This window comes from Mastigoproctus giganteus, chromosome 10 (assembly GCF_048544385.1).
Source record: "Mastigoproctus giganteus isolate SK-2022 chromosome 10, ASM4854438v1, whole genome shotgun sequence".
Taxonomy (NCBI): Eukaryota; Metazoa; Arthropoda; class Arachnida; order Uropygi; family Thelyphonidae; genus Mastigoproctus; species Mastigoproctus giganteus.
Window position 1 is genome coordinate 167,842,883 of NC_143584.1, and position 27,660 is coordinate 167,870,542.

Here is a 27,660-nt window from a genome sequence, read left to right on the forward strand (position 1 = left end):
ATTTCAAAGGCACCAGAGTTTTTCACTTATTTTTAGATTTAGACCACATATCATATTTGGACTGAAATTTTTTAATTTATTTTTTTCTTAATGAAGAACTGGTTCCCTGTCCTTGGTTTAGTTAAAAACATCATCAATGTACTTCTGTAACAAACTTAAACTGATTTTATTTCAATTATGAGATAAAACCAGTGACATAAGAAGTACAATGATGACATTTTGGGACTAAACTAAGAAAGAACAATTTTATCACTGAAAAAATAAAGCAGTTGTGATCAAGAAAAGTTTATATTTATAAATTGTAAAACCAAAACAGTAATACTTAGTTCACTTTTAACAACAAATTAGAATTTCAGCCCAAATACGACAAGATGTTCAGATGACAGATATCCAAAACCAAAGAATAAGCAAGATAGACCCCAGTGCTTTTTAATTGAAACACCCTGTATTTAGGATTTATATATATATATATTTGAATAATGGCTTTAAAAGTTAGAATAAAATGAAATAAGAAGATAAATAAATAAAGCTATCATTAGACGCAGCAAAATGCACATCCTCCATATGGTACATAATCGATAATTACTGTAAAAAAAAAATTAAATTAATACATACGCCAGTAGCATAGCAAATTCTAGAGCGAAAAATTAAAACAGGGAGAAGAAAAGTAAAGGTAATAAGACTGAATCTGTAGCCGAAAGTCTCCAAATAATTTAGAAGTTCAATTAATAATAAATCCCAAACACTTCCTACTCCATTTCACAAATATATGTGGTCTCAATGATGTCCATTTCCACTTGCAGTCTGCCAAACCCCATGTACTTTTTCTGACAGAATCCATTTTAAATTTAAAATATAAAGCCAATAAAAGGGGGGTTCTGCTAAATTATTATATAATTGGCTTTATATTTTAAATTTAAAATGGATATAATATTAATTGGATTTAATTGAACTTCTAAATTATTTCGAGACTTTCGGCTACAGCTTCAGTCTTACCTTTACTTTTCCCCTCCCTGTTGATTTAATTTTTATGTTAATTTTTTGCTCTACAGTTTTGCTATGCTACTGGCGTATGTATTAATTCAATTTTATTTTTTTATAGTAATTATCGATTATGTACTGGGCATCATGTGAAGTATGTGCATTTTGTTGATAGGCACAATTGATAATGATAGCTCTAATGATAGCTTTACATTTATTTATCTTCTTATTTCATTTCATTCTAACTTTTAAAGCCATTATTCAAATATAAATCAGGTGGTAGTAGTGGGTTTGACGTGCTAAAGCTGCGCGCCTATACCGCCATCTATATTTTATTTTCTTTTTTCTGTCTATATTAGTTGGTTAAGCTTACATTATGTCGGTAGTGTGGCTGTGCTCTGGAGTGCTGGTTCTGTTCTATAGTTTATTTCTCATTGCATAAGGACCACCGCTATGCAAATCCTCTGCATTTGTGGATCGATGGGGGGGGGGATGAAGGGGTGGTTCGATCGGTTCGCCTTTGTCTGCATTTCAATCGATAGACAAATCGTCTAGCGATTGAAATGCAGCAATTCCATGACCATTATTGGCTGTGTGGTCCTCTGTTGATATGGGGCATAATGGTCAGTCTATTATTTTGTTACTTTGTTTTATTTTAGTAGTTCTCTTTAGTCCCATTTTGGTGATATTTCACATCTCTTGGAACAGGTACCTTACAAGGGGGTTGCCGCTAAATTATTATATAATTGGCTTTATATTTTAAATTTAAAATGGATTTATTATTAATTGGATTTAATTGAACTTCTAAATTATTTGGAGACTTTCGGCTACAGCTTCAGTCTTATTACCTTTACTTTTCCCCTCCCTGTTGATTTAATTTTTATGTTAATTTTTTGCTCTACAGTTTTGCTATGCTACTGGCGTATGTATTAATTTAATTTTATTGTTTTATAGTAATTATCAATTATATATATATATATATATAGAGAGAGAGAGAGACACAACAGATAGTAACTTCTATCCAGTGAAATTAATACCAATATAAATACAACCACATACTTTTTAATAGAATTACTAGTAACTACAGATGTTTAGATATTTTTATAGAAAGTCCAGAAAATAAATGAATATATTTAAAACATTTTTATATAAGATTTTGGCCCACTTCACGCATTATACAATTTACTCTTTTGCCATCTTATAAAATGTAAATTCTTTGAATATGATTTACTTAACAATGAAGTTGAAAATTTTCATTATATCTGAAAATTATCATTATTTTTGTTTGATATTCAATACTATCATTTACCTTTTGTTTTGTGTTTTAAGGACTAAAAAATATACTGGAAGGTTTTTTTGAGGAGGAGGTTCAGTTAAAGGATGTTTGGTGTACCACTCACCAGTATTTTTCATTATATCTGAAATTTATCATTTTTGTTTGATATTCAATATTATCATCATTTACCTTTTGTTTTGTGTTTTAAGGACTAAAAAATATACTGGAAAGTTTTTTTGAGGAGGGGGTTCAGTTAAAGGATGTTTGGTGTACCACTCACTAGTATTTTCACCAGTCCGCTTGATCAACAGCACAACTCAGCCAAGATAAACTGTAATCAATGGCACTCAATGTTTCATGAAACATTATGCTGCTGAGTGAGTGCATTGTATACTTTTAGCTGAAAATTAAAAATAAAAATTGACTTATAAGAAGTAAGTTTCATTAACATAACTTATTTAAAAGAAAGCAAGAAATGAGGGAACGCAGTACATAGAATTTATGAGAGAGAATTTCTTCAGTAAACTTGGGATCCTGAACCCTTGCCTTCATATAGAAGTTTTTTTTTTGTCTTATATTATGTATGAGAAAAAGTATCAATCCTCAAACAAGACCCACAGTGAGCCTTTTATTGTATTGGTAAATTATTCATTCTGGATCTTTATCTTCATAGATTTCCACTTTTTTTATTGTAATTTTTACTTGACATTCAAGTAAGGGTTTTTCTGAAAATGTTTTAAAAGCCACTCAAAGAACAACATCAAACCCCCACCACAACAATTTGCAACAAGAGTTAGTTTCTTGATCATGCATGATTTTCAATGCAAGTTTTCCGTAATTGTAAAAAGGTTGCCTTCAATACACTTGCCTTTGTTTCTCACTTTCCTTAACCTCGCTTATCATTATGAAACTTATATCCAATGAGGTTAGGAAAATGGGAATAAATTAAAATATTTATTTCTATTTGCAGTTAAAAGAAGATATTATGCTGCTTGCTTGGCCACAATGTTTCATAAAATGACTGAGCACTGTTGCTTGTAGTTTGTTTTGTCTGGATCATACTATTGTTGGAGCTAAGCACATAAACATGGTAGTAAGTGAGGACTGTAGTTCTTAACCACAGTTCTCACTTTTTATGTGCTTCTAGCCTATTTAGTTGAACAGATTTTTCTGTGTGTCCTTTCAGTTCCATTAAAAAAAAAAGGAAAGACTTATGTGTAAATATTTTTATTTTAAGTAGAAGGCATATGGCATTCATACCCAGAACTGTAACATACCAAAAATCTCTGAAGGTCAATAAATTAATTTTAAAGGCATTTTTAAAATCTCTTTTCAGACACTGTCAGTATACGTATTTAATGTATAAGTTGATCTGTACTTTGAACATGATTGCCTTAAATATACAAATGCCCAAAAAAAAAAAAAAAAAAAAAAAAAGTTGATAATTTCTTCTAGAGGGTTTTAACCTTCATCTGTTTCATTTTTGGCGCTCGTTTTTTAAGTTCTCTTCGATGTTCACGTTCCTAGAAAATAAACAGTATCATTACATATTTATTTAGGTCTTATTTGTGATTCCTTAATGAGTTTTAAATGAGTGTCTTTTAAATAGAACCTAAACATGTAACAAAGCTGTTAAATGAAAAGAGTATTTAAATTTATTATGAGATTGTTAAAAGTGTGTGTACATAATTCTGACTCACCCTGTATATGCATTTAATGGACAATTAGGATTAGCAAACAAGCTTTATCTTCATACAGTCCCTTAAACTGAGTTTGCTATATATTTTTCAGCCAAATAAAAATAGTATTTTCAAAACAAGTGAGTCTGGAATGCAACAGAAGGCATTCCAGATGTCACAACAATACATATCATACAGAAAAATAGAAAATTATGTTGCAAATGAAAAATTATATTGAAAATGCAAAGACCTTTTTTCAAAAGCGATATGCTTCATTCATACATTTTCAAGCCCCCCCCCCCCCAAGGGCCCTTGAAATTCATTCTGGGACTTTTTGTCATGGGGAGGGGAATCTATAGCATCTTAATGCTATAATTTTTATTTGTTTGTTTTTTTAAAACAAAAAAGTTCAAAATGTTAAATAATACTACAGTAACTGCAAAAACATTTTTTGTTTTTATTTTATTCCATTTACGATGGAACAAAATAAATGAACCACTATAATTTACCTTGTATAAAATGAGTCAATTTATTAAAAACGAACTCTTATACCTCAGACACCCTTCAACTTCTTCAGCATTTACTATCCTTTGCCATACCACCTTCACAAATACCACTACAAGACAAACTATCTTGATAATTGTAACAGAGTGAACAAGCAAAGGAGTGCAGTAGTGTTTGTGTTGGCACTGGTTCAAGTACTGCTAATAAATAGAGTTAACTATTGTATCACTTTGTATCACTGTTAAAATGATTAGCTGTAAACTCCTCTGATCTGGTTGTGATGTTGGGGTAGGAAGGAGGGGTGGGGGAGACTGCAAACCATAAAAATCAACTTCAAATAAGAAAAATTAGAGTACACACATCTAGAGGAAATATTTATTCACAAAGCAAGATACCACACACACAAACAAAAGTCTGGGAACAGTGCTCAGAGAAAAACAAGTAATACAGTACTCAGCTGCACATACAGAACTTCTGGTTTTGTTTCAGTCGTGCTGAGCATACATTTAACCAAAAGGTCTGGCGGAATAATGATATAGTTGAGTTTCTTACAAAATTCCTTGTTGTTGAAAAAGACATTAATTATGAAACTATGTATCTAACCTGGGATTTATTTCATTGTGGATATTACCGATAACCTGACTGAAATCTGTGGTTGAGGGGAGAGAGGTTCCCATAAAATGCAGAAGTTTTTTTTCTAACTCCTCACACTTTGTGAAGGTAATCCTCAGTGTAAGGATTTCAGTCTATCACTGAAATAAAAATTTTTGTTCACACCAATGTCATGAATGTGGATTGGTATTAATCCACATATCCCTGAAGGAAACACTGTTCAAAAGTATTCTGAGCAATGTTGCAAGTGCAAAATACACCTTATTCAGTTGACTTCTTATCTTAGTAGAACTGCATGAAGACTGAAGCCAATAATTCAGTGGTTTTCAACCCTGAATTGAAAACAACAATTCAGGGGTGCCACGTAATTTGTTTAAGTTTGGTGTGACATAAGCATAGGGAAATCAAAATTGAGAGTAGGAGTGTGCTATAGGCCTAATGACTCTGATGAGTATAATAAGATATTGTACAGGGAAATAGAGTGGGCCAGTAAATCAGAGAGTCTTATAATGGGGGACTTTAATTTCCCAGATATTGACTGGAATTTGTGGGTTGGTCACTCGCACACTAGCAAGGCTTTTGTGGATTTATTGGATGATTGTTTTCTACATCAGCATGTTCGTGAGGCAACAAGAGGGAGCAATACTCTTGATCTGATTATCAGTAGTGATTCTTCATGCATTAAGAACCTGCAGATAAATGAACCACTAGGTGGCAGTGATCACAGTGTGTTGAAGTGGGATTTACTCAAGGAGGTAACTACCATCAGAGGTAAAGGGAAGGGTTTTTGTTTTCGTAAAGGCGACTATGATGGTCTGAGACAGTATTTAAATTCTATACAGTGGGACCAACTGATGATGTTACCAACAGCAAACTCAAAATGGGAAGCATTCAAGGAACTAATCTTGGAGGCTACCAGGCTTTACATACCAACTAAGAAATATTGTTCAAGGTTTAGGCCTAAATGGTTGTCAGATGAACTAATGAGACATGTGGCAGAGAAGAAAAATGCATGGGATACATACAAATTAACGGGTGACATGGAAGCCTATGATAGATATAAGTTGGTCTGTAACCAAGTCACAAAGGAGATTAGGCAGGCAAAGGCAGACTATGAAAAATCCTTGGCAAAGGATGCAAAGAAAAACAGAAAAGAGTTCTTTACATACTTGAACTCGAAAAGGAAAGGGATGAATCAGATTGGTCCACTGGATATTGATGGTTCAACAGTTGAGGATCCTGCTCAGGTGGCTAACAATCTAAACGAGTATTTTGCATCTACATTCACGCATGAGGAGTTATTCAGGAAGGAGAATGATGTAGGTAAAGTAAACATTGGCAGTGAGCTGGATGATTTTGTAATAACTGAGAGGAAAGTGGAGGAGAGATTGTTGAGGATAAACATAAAAAAGGCACCTGGGGTGGATGGGATCTATCCAGTTATATTAAAGGAGGCAGCAAAGGAAGTAAGCAAACCCTTAGCCATAATTATGAGAGCTTCCTTGGACTCAGGGGAGGTACCCATGGACTGGAGATGTGCAAATGTGACCCCAATTCACAAAGGAGGTTCAAAGGCTGACACAAGTAATTATAGACCTGTTAGTTTAACTTCTGTTCCAGGTAAATTAATGGAGGCACTAGTTAAAGAAGCACTGCAGGATCATCTAGACAAGAATTCAGTTATAGCTCAGACGCAGCATGGTTTTGTTAAGGGCAGGTCTTGCCTGACCAATTTGATTGGATACTATGATGTAGTCACAAAAGAACTGGATGCAGGGAATAACTTTGATATTATATATTTGGATCTTAGAAAGGCTTTTGATACTGTTGCACATGGAAGACTGCTGCACAAATTGGAGCAGTGTGGCATTGGAGGCAAATTGCTGCTATGGATAAGGGGATGGTTGAGTGGCAGAAGACAGAGAGTGGTAATCAATGGACACTGCTCAACGTGGACTAATGTTATTAGTGGAGTTCCTCAAGGTTCAGTGTTGGGTCCGTTGTTGTTTTCGGTGTTTATGAATGATATTGATGATGGGATATCAAGTTTAATGTCCAAGTTTGCAGATGATACAAAGGTTGGCAGGGTCGTTAAGGACAATACTGACGCTATGCTGCTGCAACAGGATCTGGACAGGTTGAACAGATGGGCTGAGAGGTGGCAAATGAGGTTTAACATCGACAAATGTAAAGTGCTGCATATGGGAAACAGTAACCCCAGAGCAACGTATCAACTCTGCGGTACTACACTGACAGTGGTGGAGAATGAAAAGGACCTGGGGGTAATTGTGCAGGCAGATATGAAGTTCTCTGAGCAGTGCAGACGAGCTGCAAGAGTAGCTCATGGTGTCATGTCAATGATATACAGGAATTTTTCTAGCAGGGATAAGGAGGTGATTATTCCCTTGTATAAGGCAATGGTAAGGCCACATCTTGAGTACTGTATACAGGTCTGGAGGTCTCATTTCAAGAAGGATGTAGAGCTGCTGGAACGGGTACAGAGAAGGGCAACAAGATTAGTAAATGGAACAAAGGGTTGCTCTTACGAAGAAAGGCTTAAGTTTTGCAAATTACAGAGTCTGGAGACTAGGCACCGGCGAGGTGATCTGATAGAGGTGTATAAGGCTTTGAATGGTTTGAGCATGCTCAATGCCAATGGGATTCTTCATCTTTCTCAGAATAATCACCTCAGAGGGCATAAATTCAAATTGAGGAAGGACGGATGTCGGATAGATGTGCGGAAATTTGCCTTTGGCCAGCGGGTGGTTGGTTGGTGGAACCGACTTCCATCACTGGTTGTTGAAGTTGATAGCCTAAACAAATTTAAAGCTCAACTGGACAGGTATTTCGAACGAACGGAGGGGTGAAATGGGAGTGGGTTTTTTTTTTTTTTTTTTGGCTGATGCTGAATAAGCTTGCTTTCTTGCATCATATGCCTCTGCTAATGCTAATGCTAAAGTTACTTAAACATATTATTTTTTAAATTTATATGTTTATTTCATTATAAAAAGGTGTACAGTATCTTTTTAATTTTGTGGTGATCTATAATCGATGTTTACTTAGTATCTCTATATAAAGAATAAAATTATTATATACTGTATATATGAAATGTAATTTTTATAATTAATTTATAAACATGCACACACAGAGAGAGAATCGGATATAACAGGCAGAAAATTGAGTAGGGGTGCCGTTATTAAAAAAGGTTTGAAAACTTTTGCAATAATTCAATGCTGTGTTTATGGTGATTATATAGTGAATCCCCGCTTTATGATATTAAGCTGTTCCAAAGACACCATTGTATTATGAAAATATAATGTGAACCCAATAATGCATTGCTTTTTGGTAATTCTTTCCAAGACCTAAGAAGTTGGAATTTTCACTATATAACTAAGCTATTTATCTCTCTAAAAGGTGATTTTTATAATGGAAATTGTACATAGTGATTAAAAAATTTAATAAAACTAATAGATTGATTAATGCACAATGCAAAAAAAATCACTTCAACTAAAGGATGCAAAAACAAAACACTCAGCCAACACGTTTATAAACACTACTACTGGTTGAGAGGAAGGACCACATGACCCGATCAAAGACAATTGTAAGCCCATCCCATCTTAAAGTGAAATAAGTAGGTGCCAGTTAACATGATTACTTATCATGTGGAATCAGCTGCTTTAATTTCAAAAAACCAATTCAAATCATTAAAATGCACTACCCTTTCATATGTTTCGTTATAGAAATCAATTTTGAATGCCTTTGTGATATTTTTCTAAAGGACATTTCTGGACTCCTCAAATAGGCCTCTGAGGTTGGGTATATTCATATTACGTTCTTAGCGTTTTTTTCACCAACCTTTCATGGAGTAAAATAAAATTAAAATAAAATAAAACAAAACAAATCTTGATAACTATATTTACAATAACCTGTATTTACAAAATTAATATACGTATTACAATATTAAAAGTATTAAAACACAAGATTAAAATGCATTAAAATATACTAAGTTAAAAGCGATAAAATCCCGTAGCTTTCAAAGGCTCCAGCCTTCTTCTTCAGCAGTACTCTCTATTATTCAGTACACCTTTACATATCAGCAGGGTAATGGTAGGCATCACATGTTTCCATTCTCACGTGTTCCGCTCTCTTGCATTGTGGAACCGGAAGTGGCTCGAACGGAAGTCGTACGGAACCGTTCATCCTTTTTTAGGATAATAGTCTCTAAAAGGGGGTGAATCCGTACACCCCTATCCCTATTAATGTTGGTTGTAGAGCTGATCCGCAAACTCTCGAGCCACTTACGGTCCCAGAACCTATGCGCCCGATCGGTGATAGTGGCATCGTCTAATTCAATGCACTTTCCAGTTTATTGGTTTTTTCTGTTAGTGCAATCTATTGTAAACAAGTAGTAAATTCCATCTTCTTGCATTTGCAATAATACTGATAGCTGGAATTCTGTGGGTTATTATTATGGTGAAATGTGTGTCCCCTTCCTCTTCAATCATATAAATACGTATATTAATTTTGTAAATACAGGTTATTGTAAATATAGTTATCAAGATTTGTTTTGTTTTATTTTATTTTAATTTTATTTTACTCCATGAAAGGTTGGTGAAAAAACGCTAAGAACGTAATATGGACATTTCTGGAGGTCACTACCATAAAACAATTTGCACTTTCCACTGGTTTTTTCTGTTAGTGCAATCTATTGTAAACAAGTGGTAAATTCCATCTTCTTGCATTTGCAATAATACTGATAGCTGGAATTCTGTGGGTTATTATTATGGTGAAATGTGTGTCCCCTTCCTCTTCAATCATATAAAAAACAAATTAATTTTCAGAATCTTCTCTTCATTCCTACTTTTTTAAGCTTCGTAAACTTGTTACTCCAAATCTCATTTGCACGTATTGTGTTAGTTGCAATTTGTGAGTACAGTGTTCTTTGTTACTGATTGCTTACCTTTTTACTCCTTTAAGTTTTACACACCCCCCCCCAAAATGTCAGTGAACAGAAATTAGCATTAGCAAAGGTACATGATGCAAGAAAGCAAGCTTATATAACATCAGCCAAAAAAAAAAAAAAAAAAAACACACACCCTTATTTCAGCCATCCACTCACTCCAAATGTCTGTCAAGTTCTGCCTTGAATCTATTTAAGCTATCAACTTTTACAACTACAGATGGAAGTTTGTTCCACCAATCAACCACCCGCTGGCTAAAGGCAAACTTCCACACATCTATCCTACAACCGTCTTTCCTCAATTTGAAATTATGCCCTCTCAGGCGATTATTCTGAGCAAGAATCCCATCCACATTGAGCATGCTCAAACCATTCAAGGCTTTATACACCTCAATCAGATCACCTCGCAAGTGCCTAGTCTCCAGACACTGTAATTTTCAAAACTTAAGCCTTTCTTCATAAGAGCAACCCTTTGTTCCATTCACTAATCTTCTTGCCCTTCTCTGTACTCGTTCCAACAGCTCCACATCCTTCTTAAAATGAGGCCTCCAGACCTGTATACAGTACTCAAGGTGTGGCCTGACCATTGCCTTATACAAGGGGATAATCACCTCATCTGTGCTAGAAAAATTCCTGTATATCATTGACAAGACACCATGAGCTACTCTTGCAGACTATCTGCCTGCACAATTACCCCCAGGTTCTTTTCATTCTCTACCACTGTCAGTGTGGTACCACAGAGTTGATAAGTTACTCTGGGATTACTGCTTCCCATATGTAGTACTTTACATTTGTTAATGTTAAACTTCATTTGCCACCTCTGCCTATCTGCTCAATTTTTTTAGATCACGTTGAAGCAGTGTACTGTCATTAGTGTCATTAAAGACCTTGCCAACCTTCGTATCATCATGAATATCATTTATAAATACAGAAAACAACAATGGACCCAACACTGAACCCTGAGGGACTCCACTAATAACATTAGTCCACGAAGAGCAGTGTCCATTGATTACCACTCTCTGTCTTCTTCCACTCAACTATCCCTTGCTCAGCAGTCTTCAATCTGTTCAGCAGTCTTCCATGTGCAACATTATCAAAAGCCTTTCTAAGATCCAAATATACGATATCAAAGTTATTCCCTGCATCCAGTTCCTTTGTGACCACATCATAGTATCCAATCAAATTGGTCAAGCAAAACTTTCCCTTAAAAAAACCATGCTGTGTCCAAGCTATAACTGAAGTCTTGTCTAGATGATCCTGCAGTGCTTCTTTAATTAGTGCCTCCATTAATTTTCCTGGAACAGAAGTTAAACTAAGAGGTCTGTAATTACCTGTGTCTCCCTTTGATCCTTTGTTGCCACGTACCATCTGGGAGAGCCTTTGCTCACTTCGAGCATCGATGGGCCATGGTCGTCCAACACCTCGCCGGCCAGTGGTTGTTGGGTTTCTCCCCCCCCAGACCACTTTCGGTAGATACTAACCACAGCTGACCATGAGCATCCCACCAGCTGTGCCGTTTTGGATATGCTCTGGTCCATTTGTCTGGCCATTACAATTTGGCTTCTGTCAAACTCGCTTAAATCTGCTGCCTTTCCCATCTGAAGAACAAGAGTAACACTGAATAATGGAGCTCGGTATCAGGTAGCTTTTATGCCGTGTCTCAACCCACGCAGTAGTTCACCTGCAGTTGCTTTGATTTGCATAATGACTTGCTGGTCATAATGTTTTGACTCATCGGTGTATATGTTATAGTTTAGGGCCACAACAAGTTTAAATCCAGACATGACTGCAGCCAATGGACCAAGGCATTATCAAGAATTTGAAAATGCACTACCGAGGGCGCATACTGAAAATGGAAACCAACCAACCTATAGATTTGTGGATGTGCATCACATTTGGCGAAAGTGTGGAGTCAAGATGTGATGGAAACAATGATTATGAATTGTTTTGCAAAAGCAGGTTTTACTAAAATGCTAATTAACAGAGATGAGAGGGATGAACTATTAGAAGACATTGGCAATCTTGGGAAAAGTTGCAAGCGAGGTTTGATTAGTAAATAAATTGTTCTGGATGAATTTTTAGAGGTTGATAATGGTGTCATAGTAGCTCAATATCCAAGTGACTCCAACATTTTGGAGCGTATTTAAAGAACTAGTAACAATATCGACAATGAGTTGAATGAAAATGAGGGCAATATCAAATATTCCAAACAAGAAACATTGGCACCATTTGAAACTTTGCATCGAGGCCTTCAGTGGGAAGAAAACGTAACAGAAAATATATCTCAGTGGTTAAAGTTTAAACAAATTCGAAAATTTTTGTGAATGGTGTTCAGTAGAATCCAGTGTACAACAAAAAAATAACCAAATATTTTATGACATAATTCTTAAAAGTGTACTAATATATTTTGTGCATCATGTACATAGTTATTTCTTAATACGTATGCATTAATAAATTGTTTTAAAATGTTAGAAACTGTAACCATTCCCACTTACTTCTGATTTATTTCCCATCTTTTAGTGTAGTTCTGAATTTACATTATTTTTCATTGTTGAAAAGGTCATATTTCCTTATGACAAATTTTTTCAAGGGAACGATCAATTTCATTATATAGAGGTCTGATTGTATATCAAATTATGCAGTCAATAAATATATAGTTACCTCCCATTTTCTTTGCTTTTCTGGATCTTCTTCATTCATCATACGTTCTTTTTCTGCCCGTCTTTTTTCTTCTCTTCTCTGTTGAGCAGCTTCCTGCCTCTGGGCATGAGTCGTCTTTAGAAATGCCTCCTCAACCCTTTGTCTGTTCTTGTCTGCTTTCACTTTAGCCTACAAAGCAGAACTAATCAACTCTTCAAGAACTCTTCAGTAATAAAAGATAAGCTGGCTAATATTACAACTTGAAACATTAAACTTTTACACATGAGCAAACTTGTGTAATTCAAAGAATTCTAACTGTATATTATTAGTGAAAGCTTCCAGGTATTTTTATTGTAAAAGTTTGCTCATTTATATTTAATTAAATACCACGAACTGTCTATCACAAACTGTCTAAAAATACAGTAAAAGTCCGAAAATCTGGATGCCAGAAATCCGGACCACCCAAGAATCCAGACTTTTCGAAAACTCACCAACTTTTTAAATTTAGTGGCCTTGTGTGTGTGTGTGTGTGTGTGTGTAAGCGCCACAGATGCCCAGCAACAAGCGAGCGTGCAGTTGCCATTTTGAAACGAGCAATCAAACCATGGCAATGTTATAAATTTTGTCCTACTCTTTCCGTTTACCATATATAGCATACATATTTAAAAGCCCATAATAATGGCTCCTAAAATAGATAAACTTCATGGTGTGAAGAGAAAGAAGAACACGTTGAAACTGAGTGACAAACTTGAAATAATTAAGAAACTAGAAAGTAGTGTGAGCAATGCTGTTCTAATGGAAACATACAACATCGGAAAGTCTACAATTTACGATATAAAAAAGGCAAAGAATAAAATTCTAGAATTCACAGCCTCATCTGAGCCTTAAAATAAAATTGCTGAGAGAAAAAGTTTACATTGGCCAAAATTAGAGAATCTTGGTAAAGTGTTGTACGAATGGTTTTTGTTAAAACAATCGGAAGGTATGGCAATTTCTGGCTGATTCTTATTGCCAAAGCAAGGTCTTTTAAGGAGCAAATGAACATTGAATCAGAGTGCACATTTAGTAATGAATGGCTTAGGAATTTCAAGACTCGTCATGGTATTAGACAGTTAGATATTGGTGGAGAAAGATAGTTGGCTGTCATTTGAAAAAATTGTATCTGACTATGACCTTACAGCCAATCAAATTTATAATGCTGATGAAACAGCGGTTCACTGGAAGTGTTTGCCCACAAAATCTTTGGCTGGAAACCAAGAACGAAATACAACATGGTTTAAGCTTAATAAGGAAAGAGTAACTATTCTTACGTGTGCTAATGCTTCAGGTCAGCATAAAGTTAAACTTTTGGTGATTGGAAAATTTCAGCGTCCACAGGCCTTTAAAGGAATTTTGCACTTACCTGTGACCTATAAGACCCAAAAGAATGCTTGGATGGACAAAGATATATTTCGCGATTGGTTTGTTCATGATTTTGTTCCATCAGTTTGTTAGAACTTGAGAAAATTAGGGAAGATTGCAAATACAAAGTGCCTGCTACTTCTCAACAACTGTAGGGCCCACCCCCACGAATCAAAATTAGTGTCTGACTGTGGAAATATTTTTGCATGTTACTTGCCACCAAACGTAACACCATTAATCCAACCCATGGATCAAGGAGTCATTAGGAACTTTAAATGTCACTATAAAAATGATTTTATGATGAAAATGATGCATAAGAATGTCACCACTTCAAAATTTCAACACAGTTTTACAATTAAAGATGCAACATTTTCACTCATGACTGCATGGAATGCAGTCAAGCCTGTAACTCTTTTAAGAGTGTGGCAAAAGTTATGGCTGAACGTGATGTCTGCAGATCTGCAATCTAATCTAAACGAAAATTTCGAAGGATTTCACATAAAGCTGAAGGCATCTGAAGTGAAAGAACTGATGGAAACTGTTAAATTATGTATGGAAGGCAACCCTCTATGCAAACTTAATGCTGATGACACAGAAAAGTGGATACGCAATGAAGATGATGTTGAAGTTACAGCGACTTTCACTGATCAAGAAATTAATCAAAGCATTATAACTCCTGATAAGGTAAAAGAATTATTCAGAAGAATCTGGTGAATAAAATGACAAAGTTGAAGAAGAAAAGATATATAGCGCTACTACAGAAAAGTCCACTGAAACATTTATTAAATTTAAGGAACAGAACCATAGCTTCAGTCTTCGAGACGTCATGCATGTGCACATGGTGCATAATTTTATCACAAAGAAATTACAAAGTCATAAACAAGATGATATACAAAAGTATTTGTTTGTTTTGTTTGTTTGTTATTTGGTTTTTAGGAGCATTAGCAACTAAGGCCATATTGCTCCGGGATATGCGGTGGTCATTCCCTGACCTTTCCGCATCCTCCGTATTTGGTGGTGAGGGGCTCGAACCCCGGTCTAATCAAGAAGCCTGTGCTACGCACTGCTGCTCCTTCCCACCTGGCTATGGAGGACAAAAGTATTTAAAGAAAGCAATAGAAGCATCAAGCAGTGCAGCAGATTGAGTAGAAGCGGCAAGTGTTCCATCCACAAGCAGTGCAACAGACGCAACAGAAATCATGGTAAAGAACAAATAAATATTTTGTTTGTTTTTTTGCATTTTGTATTTTATATGAAAATGTTTCGTTAATAAACTAAAAACAAATAATTTATATAAAATATGTATCTTCTTCTTTCATTTATATACTGTATTTTTCTTTTACATTGTTCATTTTTAAACACAATTTCAAGCATTAGATGCTCTTTTTTTTTGTGGTGAAAATTTTTGTTTACATCTTTGTCAGGTGTTGACTTTATTTTTCTTTAAAACTGCTCGTTTCGATAAATGAAGCATGCTTTGTTTGCTAATGAATAAACTGTCAAAATTTACCTGGTCATCTCTTCTTTATTCCATCTTAAATTTGAATTTTAAAAGTACTGCCTGAGAATCCGGATCAACCCAGTCCCAGAGCAGTCCAGATTTTCGGACTTTTGCTGTATATATGTACCACATACTACCTCTAATTCTGATTAAATAATTTCTTTTAATATTCAGTTCACATAATAATTTAGTTATATATTGTGTATTATCTACAATGAACAGTAGAATACAGTATTTATTTATAGACAACTAATCAGACGTGACAGAGAAGAAAAATGCATGGGATACATATAAATTAACATGTGACACAGAAGCCTATGATAGATATAAGATGGTCTGTAACCAAGTTACAAAGGAGGTTAGGCAGGTGAAGGCAGATTGCAAGAAATCTTTGGCAAAGGATGCAAAGAAAAACAGCAGAGTTCTTTACTTGTGTAAACTCTAGAAGGAAGGGGATGAATCAGATTGGTCCACTTGATATCGATGGTTCAACTGTTGATGATCCTGCTCAGGTAGCTAACAAACTAAATGAATATTTTGCATCGACATTCACACATGAGGAGTTATTCAGGGAGGGGAATGCCAGAGGTGTATTCAACTCTGGCAGTAAACTAGATAATCTTGTAATAACTGAGAGTAAAGTGGAGGAGAAATTGTTGAAAATAAACACAATCAAAATAAAAATCGCATTATAAAATTAATAATTTTGCCAAGAATTAATAAATGGTAAGCTACATTGTACAGTATGTAATTATCAAACTTTCATTTCATTAACTGAAGATTTTAATCCAGCCCTCACATGATGTTGCCGATAACCAAAAAAATAAGGAAAGCCGTTTCCTTGGATATAAAAATTCAAATTTTATATCGTCTTCAAACTGGGGAAGGTGCGACGGCTGTGGGTAAGCATTTTGGAGTCCGTGAATCAACTATCAGATCTATAAAGAAAAATGAAGAGGCTATTAGAAAAGCAGTATGTTCTGGTACAAAATCGAGCGCGAAATTATCATCATAACACAAGAGATGTTCTAGAAAAGGCTGAAAAAGCTTTAGTGATGTGGATAGAAAATAATGTACAAAAAAAAGAATGCCAGTTGACGGAAATTCCATCAAGCAATCAGCATTGAGATTTTATGAACAGATTAAAAAACTGCAGCCAGATACTTCATCTCAATCGAGAAAAAAATATGAATTTCATGCAAGCAATGGTTGGCTGGCTAAGTTTATTAAAAGACATGCTCTTCATAACATAAAAATTAAAGGTGAAACGGCTTCTGCTGATGAAACAGCTGCTAAAGCATTTCCACAAAAAGTTGCTAAAAAAATTGAAGATGGAGGTTACACTCGTGAACGAGTTTGGAATATGGATGAAACTGGCCTTTTCTGGAATAAAATGCCAAACAGAACTTACGTATCAAAAATGCAAAAAAACTGTTGGTGGGTTCAAAGCAGCAAAGGATCGCATAACACTCCTATTTTGTTCGAACGCTTTAGGAGATCGGATGTTAAAATCACTGCTCATAAATCGATCAATAAGACCACGGCCAATGAAAGGCGTAGATTTTACAAAAATTGCCAGTTCGTTGGATGGCCAACAAAAAAGCTTGGGTGACCACTGATATTTTCACTGAGTTGTTCCACAAACATTTTGTGCCAGAAGTTAGACGCTATTTGAATGACAAGTGTCTCAAATTTAAAGTGCTTTTGATTCTTGATAATGCACCCAGTCATCCTGCCATAGAGCACCCAAATGTGCAATTTTGTTTTCTGCCGCCCAATACCACATCATTGCTACAACCTCTAGATCAGGGTATAATTGCGACTTTTAAAACATTTATGTCAGATGAACATTTCAGTTTGTTTTGAACAAGCTAAATGATAATGAAACACTGTCAGTTATGGATGTGCAGAAAAAATTTTCAATTATGGATTGTATTGATCAGGTTCGATTTTCGTTATCTGAATTGAGACCAGAAACTATTAATGCATGCTGGAATGGTATTTGGCCCGCATGTGTTAAAGAGAATGCTCCTGTTCCCTTCAATCATACTGCAGAATTCCCCAATATAATAAGTTTGGCATGTGAAATTGGCGGAGAAGGATTCGATGATCTTACATCGGCAGATATCGAAGAATTGTTAATTAATAAACCTCTTAGCGAAGACGAAATAGTGGAGATTGTTTCTGAGACTTCTGAAAGCGAAGAAGATAATGATCAAGATAATCCTACTTTTACTGCTGATATAATTAAAGGTCTTAAACTGGCCAGTAATTTAGGCAATTATTTTGCCCGACATGATCCAAATGAAGAATGTGCTGGGAAGTTTTCACGTGAACTTAAGTTGTTAATGTCTTCATACAGAGAACTATATCGTGACTCAGCGATTAATAACTGAGTTCATGCCTAAAACTACTGAAACAATCAGTGGTACTTTTGTTCAAGACACGACAAGAAGAATTCCACAAGTTGAGGTGAAAGTCGATGACGATAATACCATATCTAGTAGTTCTAGTGATATTACAGTCTGAATAATATCTAGTGATATTACAGTCTGATAGCGAATTATGTTATTCGCTATCAGAAACTGATAGCGAATAACATAATTTTTTTAATAGAATCCTTAGCAAACAACTGAAATGAATATGTTTTTTTTTAAAGTTATTAAAATTTATTATATGTATGTGTGTTCTCCATGAAATGTAAATAAAAATCTTATGATCCTAACAAATTTAATGTTTGTTTTTTTTTTTTTTCTCATTATTTTGCTTTATTTCAGGTTTGGAACCAATCTTCACTTTTTCTATGGAGTCAGTAGTTCTTTTTACGTGTAATTTTTAGGAACGTATCTATCACGTAAAAAGAGGTTTAGGTGTATCTGTGTCTGCAGTTCAGGAATGAGTTGCAGACACAAATAAGGAGGACTATATGCTGAAAGCCTCATGGGTTAATTCTGGACTTCAGGGTTTCTGCAAGGCTTTTGAAGGAGGGAATTTTATTAGCATGATGTGCCTTAGTAAGTACAAGATTCCTCAAGGGATCTTATATGAGGTTACAAGAGGAAAGACATACCAAGTTTAAATGACAGGAAGTCTGTGCTAGAGCAACAAACAATTATAAGGCAGAGAGACAGACATCAATTCCACGTGCAGTCTGGAGTGTAGAATATGTTTATTTATTGAATACTTTTTTGTAAAGATAACGATATAATTCCACTCTGGAGGGAAGAATTACAGACTGGAGTTAATCAATGGAATAAGTTGTTACCACAATTGCAGCTAACCTTTTGGGGTAAATTCAAAATATAAACACAAAGAATGGGTTTTTTGGTTTTTTTTGCAGCAAAAGTCTCAGGCTTCCTTTAACTGTGTGGCCAATGCTAATACCATGCAAAATTAAGAAATTATTTTTTTTCCCTTCTTCTTCCTCTTCTTTTTTCCTCCTTTATTCTTTAAACAGAGAATCTCTTGTCAAAAGCTGGATGAACAGAAAAGATAAGAATTATGACATCAAAACTGTTGAGGATTTGTGTAAAAGTTAAATTCTGTCTGGATGGATACAACCACAATTATTGTTTCATTAATTAATATAATAATACAAATCAGCTTAGTTATATACGTAAAAAAACAACAACAAATAATTCTTTTAGGTAACAAACTTGTTAGTAATTACTCTTTTCTTTTTTCCAGCTTCTTATGCAGCAAACAGTCTTTTCTTTTCATTGGTATCATCAATGGCTTTCATAACATTTTTCTATCACAGCTTGTGTCACATTAGCTCCTTCAGAATCCTTCTTCTGAAAATTTTTTTTAATCTGTTATTAAGATCAAGCTCACCAATCTCGTTGCTCTTCTCTGTACACGTTCCAGCAGCTCTACATCTTTACTAAAATAGGGCTTCCTGTATGCAGTACTCAAAGTATGGACTGGCCAATGTCTTATACAAGGGGATATCACTGACAAGACCCCATGAGCTACTCTTGCAGCCAGTCTGCACTGCTCAGAAAAACTTCATATCTGACTGCACAATTATCTCCAGGTCTTCATTCTCCACTACCCCCTAGTGTAGTACTGCACAATTGGTACATTACTCTGGTGTTATTGCTACCCATATGCAGTACTTTGCATTTGTCAATATTAAACTTCAATTGCCACCGCTCAGCCCATCTGCACAACTTTTCTAGATCCTGTTGCAGTAATGTATTGTCATTAACAATCGCACCAACCTTTGTATCATCTGCAAACTTGAACATTAAGCCTGATATTCTTTCATCAATACATTGATAAAAACAACAATGTGCCCAACACAGAACCCTGGAGGACTCCAGTAATAACTAGTCTACAAAGAGCAATATCCACTGATTACCACTCTGTCTTCTCTCACTTAACCATCCCTTTATCCATAGCAGCAACCTGCCCTTCCTGCCATAATGCTCCAATTTATACAGTCATCTTCCATGTGCAACAGTATTAAAAGGTTTCCTAAAATCCAAATATATATCAAAATTATTTCTTTCATCCAGTTCCTTTGTAACCATATCATAGTATCCAATAAAATTGGTCAGACAAGACTTTAGCATTAGTAGAGGCACATGATGCAAGAAAGCAAGCTCATACAGTATCAGCCAAAAAAAAAAAAAAAAAAAACCTTCCCATTTCACTGATCCATTCATTCCAAATGTTTGTCTAGTTCTGCCTGGAATTTATTTAAGCTATCAACTTCCACAACAACAGATGGAAGTTTGTTCCAGCAATCAACTACCTGCTGGCTAAAGGCAAACTCCTGTACATCTATTCTACAAGTCTTTCCTAAGTTTGAATCTATGACCTCTCATGTTTGTAATCTGAGCAAGAGGAAGAATCCCATCAGCATTGAGCCTGCTCAATCCATTCAAAGACTTATACACATCAATCAGATCACCTCGCAGGTGCCTCGGCTCCAGAAGTTGCAGTTTGCACCCTCTTTGTTCCCCCTCACCAATCTTGTTGCCCTTCTCTGCACTCATTTTAGCAACTCTACATCCTTCCTAAAATGAGGCTTCCCAACCTGTACTCAAGGTGTGGCCTGACCATTGCCTTATACAAGGAGATAATCACCTCCTTATCCCTGCTCGCAAAATTCCTGTATATGGAATCCATTGACAAGACCCCATGACCTACTCTGGCAGCTTGTCTGCATTGCTCAGAAAACTTCATATCTTTCCCTTAACAAACCCATGCTGTGTTTGAACTGTAACTGCAGTCTTGTCTTGATGATCCTGCAGTGCTTCTTTAACAAGTGACTCCATTATTTTCCCTGGAACAGAAGTTAAACTAAGAGGTTTGTAATTACACATGTCACCTTTTCATGCCCCTCTGTGAACTGTTGAATGAAAAGGTGACTCGTGTAATTACATTTGCACATCTCCAGTCTTGTGAGGAATTCCCCCGAGTCCAAGGATTCTCTCATAATCATGCTTAAGGGTTTGATTACTTCCTTTGCTACCTCCTTTAATATAACTGGATTCAACCCATCCACCCCAGGTGCCTTTCTTGTGTTTTAACTTCAACAATTTCTCTTCCGCTTTGCTCTCAGGTATTACAAAATCATTTAGCTCCCTGAATGTAGATGCAAAACACTAATTCAGTTTGTCAGCTACTTGATCAGGATCATCAACAGTTGAACCACCGATATCAAGGGGACCAATCTGAATCATCCCCTTCCTTCTAGAGTTTATATAAGTAAAGAAGTCTTTGTTGTTTTTGCCTGCACCCTTTGCCAAAGTTTTCTTGTAATCTGCATTTGCTTGCCTAATCTCCTTTGTGACTTGATTACAGACTGGCTTATAACTACCATAGGCTTCTGTGTCTCCTGATAACTAATATGCATCCCATACATTTTTCTTCTCTGCCATAAGTCTCATTAGTTCGTCTGACATCCATTTAGGTCTAAACCTTGAACAATATTTCTTAGTTGGAATAAAATGCCTAGTAGCTTCCAATATTACTTCCTCGAATGTTTCCCATTTAGAATTTGCTGTTGGTAACATAAGTTGGTCCCATTGTATAGAATTTAAAACTGTCAGAGACTACTGTAGTCACCTCTACAAAAGCAAAAACCCTTCCCTTTACCTCCAATGACAGTTAAATCTTTGAGTAAATCCCATATCAGTACACTGTGATCGCTGCCACCTAGTGGTTCCTTTATCTGTAGATTCTTACTGCATGAATAATCACTGCTGATAATCAGATCAAGAGTATTACTCCCTCTAGTTACCTCAAAAATGCTGCTGTAGAAAACAATCATCCAATAAATTCACAAAAGTCTTGCTAGTGTGTGAGTGACACACACTAGCAAGACCACAAGTTCCAGTCTATATCTCAGAAGTTGAAATCTCCCATTATAAGACAATCTGATTTACTGGCCCGCTCTATTTCTCTGTACAGTTGTTCGTTGTACTCAGAGTCATTTGGCCTATAACACCCTCCCACTCTCAATTTTGCTTTCCCAGTGCTTATGTCACACCAAACTAACTCAACATTGCACTGTTCACCCATGTCAACTGGATGCACTTCCTTAGATTTTATGTGTTTCTTAACTAACAGCATAACCCCTACTCCCTTTCTATTCTTTCTGTACACATTGTACTCCTCAAATTCCAATTCTGCGTTTCTTATATCCGTGTGATACCACGTCTCTGATATCCCAACAGTATCTTCCTTTGATGTTTTGATCAGCACCTCAAATTCACCAATTTTATTTTTGATATTTTTGTTTAAATAAATGTTTACTTATTGCAATACAAAAATTCATATATGTTGCCACTAGCTGATGATGAAGAGTTCCAAAAATCAGTTCAGTTTTAGTGCTTTTACATTTATAAAATTTTATGAACTGTTGATAGTCACATTTCCGCATGGGGATTTTTTAAATGTGTATGACTTTTAAGTAATGTCTTCTCATAAAATTAAGTATTTCTGAAAGAGATGAACTTCAAAAATAAGATTTTTTTTTACCATATTTAGTTCTATTGAATTTTAATGAGATTTCAGGTTCCACCAAAAAGGAATATTTTAATTTAAAAAACTGAACATCATTGCGCTTCTTCAATATAGCCTCTCTTCTTTTCAATGACTGATACAATCTTCATGGCAGTCTTTGGTTCCTGTCATGAGTCTTTTGTCAAGCCACTCATTATCATCATGCAATATGATACAAATGCACTAATTGTGTGTTACTTTTGAGTTCATCCCTATAGTTTAGTAACTTTAAACAAGTTACTCACATGTAGCAGATTAAATTGATCTTTAGGGTGGCATTTTTGGAGGGTGTAAGTTATAGATTGTTTAATATAGGTACTACTCATACTGTGCACGTACCGAACAAATCAAAAGCAAACTCTAACAAATGTAGACGAGGACAGCATTTCTTAACCTGGAATTTGTGAAACCTGGGGGTGGAGGGGGGATATTCATATTCAGTGGTGTCCTCCAGCCAGCCTGCACTCATTTGAGTAGAAGTAGTTAAAAAACTTGCACAAGTGCTATTGTTATTATACTTTGTCATTATACGAGTAATCAGAATGACTTGGTTCTCAAAAAATTGGTGGCACAACTACATAAATCCCTTCAGATAGTTTAGTATGTGAACTCTAAAATGTAACTATGAAGTGAAAAATTATAAAAATTATTCACAATTATTTAAAATTTATAAATAAATGGAAATACGAGGACCAGTACAAAAGTAATGCCTCCGAATTTTTTGCTTTCAAATGTGGCACTGTCGATCATTTCACATGTCACTGAGTAGTCACTAGAGGTCTCTACTTTCACCATACTGAGTGGCACTGTGATCAGTCTCATGATTGCAGCACACAGATAGTTCAGAATGGTGGATGTTACAGATACATTTCAAGCAAAGAGGGGTAACTGAATTTCTTACCAAAGAAGAAGTGGCACCTATTGAAATCCATTCGCATCTCGAAAATGTTCATGGTGACAATACTGTAGATGTGAGTACAGTTAAATGTTGGGTAAGACACTTTACAAGTAGGGAAAGTGACACTGTTGACAAGCCCCAAAGCGGCCAGCAAGTAACGTCAGTGAGAACAAACAACAAGAGCCGGATCGACATGCTGATCAAAGAGGAATACTGCATCAAAACATGCAAATTGTGCAATGCAGCAGATATAGGGAAACCTGCTGTGATAACCATCATAAAGGAACTAAGCTACAAGGTTTGTGCCCAGTGGGTCCTCCAGAAAATGCTGACACATGAGCACAAAGAAGCCTGGAAAGTCATCTGTACGGAACTTCTCCAGCACTATGAGAGTGAAGGAAAGGTTTTTCTTTCATGCATAGTAACAGGTGACAAAACCTGGATCCACCATTATGACCCTGAAAAGAAGAGACAGTCGATGGAGTGGCACCATCAAAATTCACTGCACAAAAAGAAGTTCAGAAAACAGCCTTCTGTTAGTAAAGTCATGGCAACAGCATTTTGGGGCAAAGATGGGCTTGATTGTGGGCTTCTTGGACTGTGGTGCCACAATAAACTGAGGTCGATATGTGGAAACGTTGATAAAGCTGAAAGCCAGCATCCGTAGAGTTTGACTGGAAAAACCTTAATGAGGTTCTTCTTCTCCATGACTTTGTGGAACAATAACAGTCTGTTTATTAATGCTTGAGGACTATGTATATCTTAGTGCACTTGCATCATTAATACGCAGCCAATTATAGATTAGCAAATACAGGCTGGCCTCGATTAGTGCAATTAATTCGTCCCGCAAGCGCATCGCGCAAAACGGAAATGCGTTAATCGAATATAATAATCAGGAAAAATTATAATTGGTCCTTGACTTTCTGGAATGTCCATAAAGAATTTTAAAAATACCTTTTAAATAACTTTTAACTGTATACAATGTAAAAGATAATGAAAATAATTATGGAATTAAATGTTTATTGCATAAAACAGCGGTTCCCAAACTGTGCGCCGCGAAATATTTTAAATTTTCGAGGGAAACACAGCAATACTCGACATCTGTCGGACACCGCGTGAAATACTAGCTCGAGACAGTTCACAGTTTCAGCACTTCTTATTAAGTTGTTTGGACCTAACTACTAAACAGAACTGTTATGTATTTCTTTAGGTCTGGGTGCGCCTTGAAAAAATTACTGAGACACTAAGGGCACTGTGAACCGAGAAAGTTTGGGAACCTCTGACATAAAATACACAATGAAGAAATGACTGTTGTGGAAATATTTGAACAGTGTTGACTTTCTATTTTCATCAATCAATTTCCGATAGCCGACAACAATCTTCTCTGGGCCCTGGCAAAATAAATATCGCAGAGAACATCAAACCTTTTGTTTGAGGTTCTATGCGATACAAAAGATTTCATCTAATTCTTTTACTGTTATCTCCTTCGCGGTAACATTTTCATCTGGCTCATTTAAAAATTTGAATTTTTATGCAAGTGTTCATTGACTTTATTAGCAGGAGACAAACAAGCAACATGTCTTCTTCCGATGGTTGATGGAACACACCGAGGCGGGTAGCAGGCAAACGTTTGTTTATTGACCGTACGACTTGCGGTAAGCTTAATGCGCAATTCAAATCTTTTTCAACTATTGCATAAAAAACAAAAAGATCGCGTTAACTGGAAATTTGTATCTTGTAAAGTGAAAAGTGGTATAATTTTTAAAATAGCGTTAACTGAAAATCGCGTTAATCAAACTCGCGTTATGCGAGGCCTAGCTGTATTTGCAATAGCAGCACCATGACATTGCACTACTTCGAATAAGTAACTCTTCACCCAAAGGAGAAGACTTGTTACTTATTCTCAGTGGATACCACCACCCAGATGGCACCGTTTCAGGGCTATATGGTCCTTCTTAGGTGGGTGGGTAGATACCCAAGTGATGTAATGATGACAAAACAGTTGTGAAGTATATCTCCGCAATATGAGAGAGATGCCTGATAATGTATGATATAAGTTAGGACTCTAATGAATTGAGGATTAACTGATGTAAAAGGCATAGTTGTAGGAATTAAATTTTCTGAGGGAAAAAACAGGAGGTATTACTTTTGTACTGTTCCTCATATATAAAAAAGTCTAAATAAGTTTTTTGTTCTTTTTAAATAAAAATATTTAACAATGCAAAATGCTTACATAAATGGTTTAAAACCTTACTTCCAAAGATGCTACTGTTGAAGACTAATTTTTATGCTGTTACTAGCAATATTGTGAGGAGGACTACTCGAATGTATTTAAGACTTTAAACACATTGAGTTAACTAAATACTGATGACATCCTTACTCTTTCTCAGACAATATGCACAATAGGATAAATTTAAATTGAAAAAGGATGGTTGTGGGACAGTGAAAATATGCTTTTGGCCAGAGTAATTGATTGCTGGGACAAATTTTTGTCTAGTGTTGTGGATTATTTTAAGGAAGGATTAGATATATTATTAGAGGGGTTGAACAAATGATATGGGCAGCTTTTTTTTTTTAATTTTATTTTATTTTTGACTAATGCTGTATAGCCTTGCTCCCTTGAATCATTTACCAATAGTAATATTAATACCATTTTTACGTTTTAAATAAAGTTTTATATAATTTAACAAACTTGGTGGTCTGCAGCAGACTAAAGATTAAGAACCATTTGGATAAGGGATTAAATCAATCACAATCTTTGGAGGTTAAGAATTTAACATGTTTACTGCCTCCTGAACGTAAATATGCAGCTTTGGATTTTGATCCACTTGGAGGGGGAACTAACCTACTTTCAGAACTTTTTATTCCGCTTTGACAAAAGAAAAATGAGATATTTTATTCAAGCAACCTTCACTGGAGGCAGATTAATTCAGTTACAGTGATAAGAAAGCCCAAAAATATTTGTCCTTTCCAATACAGATTGACTCAATCCTGTGGTTTTCGATCAAGGGTTGAAACTGTTGTTGGAAAGCTAGCAGTGAAACAAACTGTTTAGGTAAGCAATTTTACACTTTCAAATCTTTTTATTTAGAACCAAATTTATATTTCCATATGTATATTACACTGTTAAAATCTATTTTGTATAATAAAAATGTTTCATTTGAAGTCAGTCCACCAGGAATGCAACTTGCTATTAGAACATTGAGCTTATGAAAAAACATTACTGACAAATATAAATTCACCTCATACAAGATTTTCCAAGGATACATTACCCACATTAGTTGAAACAGGGGCTTATTAATATAATTCTTCTCACTACATAACCTGCTTTTGTTTCCCTGTATAAAAAAATACCACCAGCATCCAATTCATACTAAGGTGACAAAACACAAGAAAAACAGCAATCTGTGGCCATACAAAAGTCTAATTCATAATTGGAAGTTTTACATACATTGACTATTTTAAGTAAGACTAAATGCAACTGGGCATAATATTTTTAAGAGTATAATTATCTATAATATAGGTGTAAAAACACCATAGACAACTCTTAAAGGAAAAAACTACAATAGTGGCGTAACGATTGAAGTGTAAAGGCATCATTTCAATTTTGCAATACCAGGGTGCCTACCCACTTACCAATGAAAGGCCAACAAGCCTTGAAACGGGGCTGTCTGGGTGGTGGTGGTGCCCACTGAGATAAGTAACAATAGTCTTCTCTATTAGTGAAGCGTTACTTATTTGAGGTAGTGCAATACATGGTAACTCGTAAGGATGAGCACAATATGAGATACAGTTGAAACGACGCCTTTACACTACGATAGTAGTGTAAAGGCATCATTACACTACTATTGTAGTTTTTTCCTTTAAGAGTTGTCTATTGTATTTTTACACCTATATTATATACATTAACTATGCAAAACTTCTAATTCTGAGTGTGTTATAGTGAGACCTGATTCTAATAAATTTACAAGTAATCACATCGTGGAGGGAAGGGGACCAGAGAGAAGCACAATTTATGATATATATTAAACCTTATGTAACATTAATATTGTGAATTACTCACTTCCTTGCTGAGATGAAATCTCCTTATTTTTTCAACACAGTAGAAGACTAATTGTAGAAGAGGTTTCATATTTTCCATCGTTTCAGATGTAACTCTTCCTCGTCCAGGCACTACAGCAATCATACAGA

The 27,660-nt window shown here is 35.5% G+C and overlaps 1 protein-coding gene across 5 annotated transcripts in view; it reads right to left on the reverse strand.

The window, feature by feature from the left end:
• Positions 1 to 3,685: 3,685 nt before the first annotated feature.
• LOC150079459 (PAT complex subunit CCDC47) overlaps positions 3,686 to 27,660 on the reverse strand; it is a 264,969-nt gene continuing 240,994 nt past the window's right edge. For all 5 annotated transcript variants that reach the window (XM_090383780.1, XM_090383779.1, XM_090383781.1 and 2 more), the window contains 3 exons: positions 27,533 to 27,642; positions 12,674 to 12,841; positions 3,686 to 3,780 (listed from right to left, as the gene is read on the reverse strand). In XM_090383780.1, coding sequence (XP_090239906.1) covers positions 3,709 to 3,780; positions 12,674 to 12,841; positions 27,533 to 27,642 — 350 coding nt within the window. In that variant the 3' untranslated portion in view covers positions 3,686 to 3,708. The remainder of the gene's footprint in view (positions 3,781 to 12,673; positions 12,842 to 27,532; positions 27,643 to 27,660) is intronic.